This window comes from Clupea harengus, chromosome 13, assembly GCF_900700415.2.
Source record: "Clupea harengus chromosome 13, Ch_v2.0.2, whole genome shotgun sequence".
NCBI classification, from domain to species: Eukaryota; Metazoa; Chordata; class Actinopteri; order Clupeiformes; family Clupeidae; genus Clupea; species Clupea harengus.
The window spans coordinates 21,474,058-21,482,699 of NC_045164.1; the positions used below are offsets into that span (position 1 = coordinate 21,474,058).

The 8,642-nt window shown below is 47.9% G+C and overlaps 1 protein-coding gene across 1 annotated transcript in view; it reads right to left on the reverse strand.

Annotated features, from left to right (window-relative positions):
* Positions 1–1,727: 1,727 nt before the first annotated feature.
* btaf1 (BTAF1 RNA polymerase II, B-TFIID transcription factor-associated) overlaps positions 1,728–8,642 on the reverse strand; it is a 31,905-nt gene continuing 24,990 nt past the window's right edge. Inside the window, exons 30-39 of the mRNA XM_031579443.2 lie at positions 8,401–8,478; positions 8,159–8,288; positions 6,948–7,089; positions 6,401–6,531; positions 5,755–5,877; positions 5,289–5,441; positions 4,542–4,753; positions 3,663–3,822; positions 3,363–3,533; positions 1,728–2,875 (exon numbers count right to left, since the gene is read on the reverse strand). Coding sequence (XP_031435303.1) covers positions 2,735–2,875; positions 3,363–3,533; positions 3,663–3,822; positions 4,542–4,753; positions 5,289–5,441; positions 5,755–5,877; positions 6,401–6,531; positions 6,948–7,089; positions 8,159–8,288; positions 8,401–8,478 — 1,441 coding nt within the window. The 3' untranslated portion in view covers positions 1,728–2,734. The remainder of the gene's footprint in view (positions 2,876–3,362; positions 3,534–3,662; positions 3,823–4,541; positions 4,754–5,288; positions 5,442–5,754; positions 5,878–6,400; positions 6,532–6,947; positions 7,090–8,158; positions 8,289–8,400; positions 8,479–8,642) is intronic.

Genomic DNA, 8,642 nt, shown 5'->3' on the forward strand with positions numbered 1-8,642 from the left:
CTCCTCCCCCCTCCCCTTTTCTGTACTAATAAGCAAAATCTTATTAAATGTAGTTGTATGATGCAGTGAAACGTTTTGTCTTCTTTTGCATGGGTGGGTTTTCTTCACTTCTGCCTGTGGCCTGTTAGTTTCACTGGCAGGATCAATAACGCCTCTTTGCAAAGCGCTCACTGATGCTTCCGTTACCCTGACTTCCAAGTTCTCTTAAACTCATTTCTCAGATGAAGATGCCCATTCTTCTTCCAAAGGGCCAGGATTGCAGCAATTTCAGTTGTGTTGTATAGATGCAGGTGTCCAGTGACATCATTAGTAAAGTCTGATATGTTCTCATCTCCACCTGCATGAGGGGAGCACATAAAGAGGAACCTCAGGGAATCGCTGCTCTGTGTAATTCCAAGATGAGGTTAAAGGTACAGAATTATAAATTGAGAGAGGAGGAAGTGGGTTCTCCTGCTTGCACTGTATTTAGAACACATGGGCTGATTTAGCTCCTCCTATCTCCCTGTAACTGCATTCAGAACACATGGGCTGATTTAGCTCCTCCTATCTCCCTGTAACTGCATTCAGAACACATGGGCTGATTTAGCTCGTCCCAGCACCTCCTATCTCAACTGCATTCAGAACACGTGGGCTGATTTAGCTCCTCCTAGGCTTTCAGGTCTTTTCAGCACCTCCTATCTCTCCCTGTACCTTAGTAGCTATACTGCTGCATGGCTGGGTGCAAAGCTCAGGTTGCAGATTACAATGCATTCTGCTACTTAAATGGCAGTAAAAGATGACAGAGTGAATTGTCCACGGCTCTGGTACTCATGATGATGACAATGAGGGGGGGGGGAGAGAGAGACAGATGAGGACACTCGGAGTAGAGTGACACTCGGAGTAGAAAAAGCAGCCACCAGAAATAATTGCTCTGAGCGATTTAGCGCTGTGCAGCTAGCAGCTAAGAGTCGGGTCTAAAAACAGAGCATGTTATGTCCGACACACTTTACACTGGTGCAATCAAATATACAGCAGCTATAGCCAATGCAGTCTGTGGGCAGGGATCTGCACACAGTACGTTCATATGACCTATACACTGCAGTGGACTCTGGGTTTGCCTGTGGCGGCACATTTAAGCTACACCACATACATCAATGGTGCATTTGGACATCCCACAGTCATCAGGACAGAAAGGTTTACAGGTTTACTCTAAACTGATATTTAAAGATGAAGCTCCAAATAGGAACATGTGGATTATTAAATTATACTTTATATATTATAATAAATATATATATTAAACACGCCAAGGTTGGTCCAGAGGAGCAGCAGCTGAAGCAAAGCTCAGATGGCAATGACAGGAAGTGGGAGAAACTGCTTGAAGGTTAGTCACGTCCTCAGCAGCTCCACATCACTTCGTGGAGGTGCTCACAGCAGGTCACTTCAGAAGAAAAAGGTCACCATATCGGCTGTTCACAGAAAGGCCACACATCGAAGCGTTATGACTCATTACGTGGTTTTACCATTGAAGTCGGAATTCATGAAAAACACACGTACAATTTAATTAAATTACAGCCCCCTTGGGAGTGTTGACCTACCTGCAAGGAAAAGGTGTTAATAGAGTGTCAGGAAGAATTTATGCACGTCCAGATTGACTCAGAACCAGCATTTATCAACCCTTCTATGACAAATAAAAATGCAGAAATCAAAGCATTTATCAACCTTATGACAAATTAAAAAAGGCAGGCATCAAAGCTCAGTAGAATTTATTACCATTCTATCAGCTTTTACAAAGGCAAATTACAGAAATATTTACAAGTCTGTTTTTTTTTTGTATAGATTCTGTTGTCGTCACTTCATTTTACAAAAGTCTGGCAATGTAAGGGGAGCTCTTGGGGGGGGGGGGGGGGGGGGATGGAGGGGCACGTCCTGGTAGCCCTTTTGCAGTGCATTTCCAAAGGAGGCCGGCTAGTGAGGAGAACTCAGTTTGCAGCCATGCAGTGGATGTCTGGGCGTAAAGTCTTTCACCTGAGCACACCGAACAGCAGTTAAAAACACCAACAGTGACCGAGGGGGTGGGTGACAAGTCATGGAGCGCTGACTGTGTGGAACCTCAGCTGGAGGGGGGGGGAGGGGAGTACTCATGGCGCCCCCTTGTGGCTTGGAGGTCATTTCAGTCAGGGGTCTCCACAACACTTCCAGGGATCTCCCATCCTCCATCAACATGCCTTCAGCACACGGTAGCACCAAAGGTAAGCTGGAGTATGGTGGAGGAGAGTCGGCGTACATTTTTTTTTTTTGCCAACATGTCCAATCTCTACCCAGACGAGCGCACTACATCACTCTCCACCGCCCAGAGTGTGAGCCTGTTGGGTTACTGCGCGCCTCGTCTGTGGACTGGGAGTCAATGATTCGAGGCAATTCATTCCTAATTTAGAAAACGTTCTCATGGTCACTCCACCCAGTCTGAGGGAGGGAGTGTGTGTGTGTGTGTGTGTGTAAGGGCATTTTAAAGAACTGTTTGGAGAGGTAGGGAAGGAAGGGTGGAAAGTGGGAGGAAGGGTGTGTTTGTACCCTACATATTAAGTTGTTCCACACACACACGTTCCCCACACACACACCTATGTTCCACACACATACACATATGTTCCACACACACATACACACAGCACCCTGGAGACTGGGTTGGGGGTGTGGGTCACTGTTGGCAGTGGGGTGAGCCTGGGGGTCAGGTATGAGGCTGCCCAGGGGGTCAGGTTTACTGAAGAGAGTGCATGAAGCTGTCCAGGTCGTACTCCGTCTCGTACTGCTGCTGGTCCCACAGGTCTCCCAGGCCGTCCAGCACGGACTTCATGGAGGCCTTCTCCGGGTTGGAGGAGGACGGCTCGCTCCGGTCTGCCTTCTCGTCCTACACACACACACACACACACACACACACACACACACAATACAATGAGGACTTAGCCAGCCATCAAACAATGTGTGGGAGTATAAGTGGGCGGATGAGGGATGATGGCTGGGTTAAAAGTGGGTGGGCGATGACAATGGCTGATGCATTCATTATTTATTCCTAGAAGAAATCTCGTGTGTGTGTGTGTGTGTGTGTGTGTCACGGAGAATAGAGGATGGAAGGAAATGACCCACAGAACGGAATTTACAACAGTGAATTCCTATGTCATATGTGTGAATGTATACATGCATATGTGTGAATGTACTTATGGATACATGTATACATTCCTGTGTAAACGTCATGTTCATGACACCAACATCACGGAGGGAACACAAAAAGCAAGCACTGTGAGTCCATGTAAATGCATTAACTGTGGGTGTGTGGTACTTTCACATGGACATCCACACGTAGCGCGAGCGATCGCATGAGCACTGACCCGGTCTAGTGTGAAGAGGTTGAGGAGCTGGTCGGTGCCCATGCTCTGGAGGCTGGCGTTCTCCTGGCTGATGACCGTGTTGGCGATGCTCATCTTGAACTTCTGCAGGCCCATGATCTTCTCCTCTAAGGTACCTCTCGTGATCAGGCGGTACACGTTCACCACGCGTTTCTGTGGGGATGAGCGCATCACGCCCCCAATTAGCTTACGCACTCGTCACACGCGTGTATTATATACATTCATAAACAACTGGAAAAACCAGGAGGCCCCCCCAAGTCTGGCCCTGCCGGACTGCCGTACCTGTCCTATCCTGTGGGCACGGTCCATGGCCTGCAGGTCCCTCATGGGGTTCCAGTCGTGCTCCACGAACACCACCGTGTCTGCGCCGGTCAAGTTCAGGCCCAGGCCACCGACATGGGTGGTGAGCAGCAGCACGTCGATGGACGGATCGTTGTTGAACCTGAGCGGAGGGAAGCAGATGGGTGTGTTGGAGAGGCAAGCAGTAGTACTGGTATGGATGTCCGCTCACAATGAAAATCAGGTGAAATCACGAGATGGAAAACATTGGCACAACAGTGGCCCTGGCTCCACCAACACCAAGTACCATTCAGATGCTAAATCAGTGCAACAACAACTACAGCAACAACAACCACAGCAAGTACAGCTAAAACACACAACTACACATGAGGTCATTGGGACGTGTAAAACATCATAAACATACAGTATGTAATGTTATTATTCCAACTCCAGCTACTGTTCTAGATATGTAATGTTATTATTCCAACTCCAGCTACTGTTCTAGATATGTAATGTTATTATTCCAACTCCAGCTACTGTTCTAGATATGTAATGTTATTATTCCGACTCCAACTACTATTCTAGATATGTAATGTTATTATTCCAACTCCAGCTACTATTCTAGATATGTAATGTTATTATTCCAACTCCAGCTACTGTTCTAGATATGTAATGTTATTATTCCGACTCCACGTGAGGTCATTGGCAGCTGTGGCTACTGAGGTAGCTTACCACCACCGGTATGACTGTGTGTGTATGACTACTGGACTCTGGACTTTGTAAAGCGACTTCGGGTATATAGAGAAGCGCTATATAAAATTGAATTGATTGATTGATTGATTGGGACATTGACGGGTTTGCGGTGCGCTGAGGGGCCTGTACCTGGACACTATGGAGTGGCGCTGGCCCGCGGGCACGCTGCCATCCAGCCGCATGTAGGTGACGGAGGGCAGCTGCGGCTTGAGCAGGTCCTGCTCCACGATGTCCAGCATGCTCTTGAGCTGGCAGAAGATGAGCACGCGGTGCTGCGCCACCACCGCCTCCGTGCCGCCATCCGCTCCACCCGCTGCGCCCAGACCGCAGTCCAGTAACAGCTACACCAGAGAGACAGAGAGAGACAGAGAGGTGAGCAATACTGCACGGTATTTGTATCTTAAATCCAGCAGTTATACATTAATACAATGCAAACACAAAAGAGAGAACAAACTGAAAAAACATGTCTCAGAGAGAGTGTGAGTGTGAGTGTGAGTGTGAGTGTGAGTGTGAGTGTGAGTGTGAGTGTGAGTGTGAGTGTGAGTGTGAGTGTGAGTGTGAGTGTGAGTGTGAGTGTGAGTGTGAGTGTGAGAAAAGAGAAGGAACAGAGAAAACATTCGGTGGAATAAGAAGAGTGTCCAGTCAGCTGCCATGTCATCATTTTTGAACGAGTCAAACTGAGTGCTGACATGAGGGCAAGGGGAGGTGAAGGGGATGTGAGGGCAAGGGGATGTGAGGGCAAGGGGACGTGAGGGGGATGTGAGGGTTAGGGGATGTGAGGGTTAGGGGACGTGAAGGGGATGTGAGGGTTAGGGTAGGAGAGCAGGCCCAGACAGAGGTCCCGAGCTGGCTGCTGTGGCTCTGGTCCTGGTTCACCTGTTTGAGGGCGGAGAGTTTGGGCGCGTGCTGCATGTCCCTGAGGCTGGAGCTCTGGGCGGCGAGCTGCTCGATGACGCGCTTGTACTCGGGGTGCTGCGGCGTCAGGACTAGGGCCGGGTGGTTACACAGCTTCCGCAGGTACTGCAGCGCCTGTGGGGTGGGGGGGAGGGAGAGGGAGGGAGGGAGAGTAGATATGTAAATGAAATGGGTCTTCTGAGGTTTACTGACATGCAAAAATAAATGATGGCACCATAGTACTGCAGGCCCTGAAATCCCATACAGAATCAAAGGCCTCAGTCCTGTTCTAAGTTCCCTGAATGGAGGTAGCCATGACTACCTCGTCTCTGCATTAACACAATTTTAGCCAACACACGAAAGCCACACGGCCCTCAGGACACACTTCAAAATGTTGCAGCTACGCTTTCAGACACCAAGGCAACCTCTGGGGGGAGAAGAGACTCACCTGGAAGACGTGTCCAGTGGCCTTGAGCTTCGGCTTCTCCTCTTCCTCTGGCTCTGTAGTGGAGATGGTGTCGTCCACGCTCACCTTGGCTCTGGATTTGGCAAAGTCTTCATACAACTGGACCTGGAGGAGGAGGAGGAGGAGAAGGACTGCGAGTGAGTAACTGACACTCCCCTAACCACAAGGCGAGTTCTGGGGAGTTCCTGCTTTTGAGAGTCCAACAAGTGTCTTCCACAAAAAAAAAACAAAGTTGAAAGTCCTGTTAAGATTCAGTCTAATCTGATCTAGGTTGCAGAGGTTAACACTGCAGTTTGGGAGCATGGGGAGAGAGAGAGAACTCGTCTATAACAGCACATTCATCAAGAGTTACACCCTGAACACGACGGAAGTCCACTTCCAGCTGGAAAGGCACATTGTAATTCCTCTTCCTCAAGACGTCCCCTTGCGCTCCGGCAGATGTGTCTAATTACCGTCAGAGCTCCGCAAACGGGTGTCTCCGCCCACGTATCAAGTTCAAGAATGTAGAACAGTGCAGTAGTATACTTTCAGTATACATATACATTTTCAAGCACAAGTACCGCCACAGTGTAAACCATAGCGCTGCTACATTATGTGTTGTGAGCAGAGTGGGAGTCGTATACTGTACCTGTAGGGGGCTGAGGTTGCAGTAGTAGTCCTGGATGATCTTGGGAGGCAGGTCTTGCAGCACGTCCTCCTTCATCCTCCTCAGGAGGAAGGGCAGCACTTGTCGATGCAGAGCCTCCATGGCCAGCACCCCTGGAGACAAAGCAGAACGGTCAGCTCCGACCAAAGACCCTTTAACGCCACCTTCGCTCTGGTTCGAGTGTGTGTGACTGAGTTAGGATGTGCATTCAGCTGCCAGACTACTCTAACCTATGGTAAACTGTCTAAACTTGTGTCTCTGCCTAGTTTTAATGAACTAGTAAAGGGGTTTCACCAAATCTTGATACAGTTTGACAATATGTCTTGGGAACTTGGACAAATATTTCCCGAGTTACCAAAACCGCATCATTAACAGCAAGCATCCCTGGAGACACCAAACTGGGTCACATTTTCACAAATAACATTCCATGCAGAAGCGTGACCGCAAGCAGAATACATTTACTCCATAATTCTGATACACAGTAGGAGGAAAGAGACACACTGGTTGAGGAGAGCCTGAGAGGACTCACCTGCCTCCTGCTCCCGAGACGAGCTCTTGGCATCGCGGCTGGCCAGGATTGGTTTTCCGTAGCGGGCGGCAAACTGACGCTCGGTGCCCAGGAAACCGGGCATGAGGAAGTCGAAGAGCGACCAAAGCTCCAGAACGTTGTTCTATGAGGACAAGGAGAACAGAGAAAGAGTTGAGAACACACACAGGACACACACACACCCTGCTCAGGCACAGACAGACAATTAATATCCTGTACGGAGTTTCGATGGACCAAATTTAGCAGATGGGAAAGACTTAACTACATCAACAAAATGTAGAACATAAGCCACACACACTTGTCTGCCAACAATCTACAGTGGGTGTAAGAGGAAAGCAGAACATGTGAATTCAGCTGGCCTATGTCCAGTCAACAGCACTCCGTTGCAAATACAGCTTCAATGACCAAACCAGGAAAAGCTTGGAAAAAGGGCCTGGCAGCTCTCCAAGCTGGCTTCAGAAAACACGTCAAAATCTACGTCACCATCATGACTAAGCAAGAGTTTGACAAGATGCCAACGGAGAATTTCTCTCTCTCGCTCCCTCTCTACTGAGTTCACGAAATATCAATGCCATCCACTGGCATGAAGAGTGGAAAAGGGAATCATTATTGAGGCTTAATGCGGGTTTAGGGTATTGATCTGGAGTAGTGAACAAAGACCATGGGCAGTCTGGAGCTCAAAGGGATGATCTCCTTTAATTACACATCTGAAGGTCCCGAGGCACACAGAAAAGGAAATCCACGGCCTACGGCAAAAGTTCATCTCACATTCACCACAATCAACCACAATCAACATTAATCTTTCACAGCTGCGGCAGTATGTTGCTTTCTATTAACAGGGATATAAAGAGTTGCAGGCCTGTTATTTTCAACTCTTTGAAGTATGAATGCAAACGCTGAGAGACAGGCTCTCTCGTCATCGCCCATTAGGACTATTACAAATCAGTGAAATGCACATTTACGTGGTGGATTAAACTTTTCTACAGCCATATGTTTAATCAAATAATAGCCTTGAGGTTTAATGGCCACTGTGGTCTATGGAGGTACAATTCTCAAAGAATCAGAGCAGCTGCCAAGGACCTTTTTTAGGGTTTGGAAATGTCTTGAGTGAAACCGCTGAAAAGTTCTATGCAAAGAATATACTTCTCATATTAAAGACTAAACCCTCACCACAGAGGAGGACATGTTCTCACCTGGATTGGCGTTCCCGACAGGATGACACGGAAGTTGGCCGCTATCTGCTTGATGGCCTTGGAAAGCTTGGTCTTCCCATTCTTAATGACATGGCCCTCATCCAGGATACAATAATTAAATTTAATATTCCTGAAAAAGAAAAAAAAAACACCTCACTTGAGCGCACTGGGGTAGAATGAAGAAAGCGTAAACGTGATAAAAAAAAAAAAGAAGTTTAACAAAAGACGGCCAGTGGTGTCACCTAAAAAAGTCGATGTCATTCCTTACGACATCATAAGACGCTACCACGAGGTTGTGTTTCTTCACCTGATGCTGTAACCTGTGGAGAGGAGACAGTCGTTCACTCTTCACTTTCTAATAAAAGATGACAAGAACCAATTTGGATTTCCTACGGGGCTGCTTTCAAAAACAGCAACAGAGGCATAACATATGGCAGCCGGTGAGTAACAGCAGAGCAGTAAACAATGATGCTAATTATTAGCA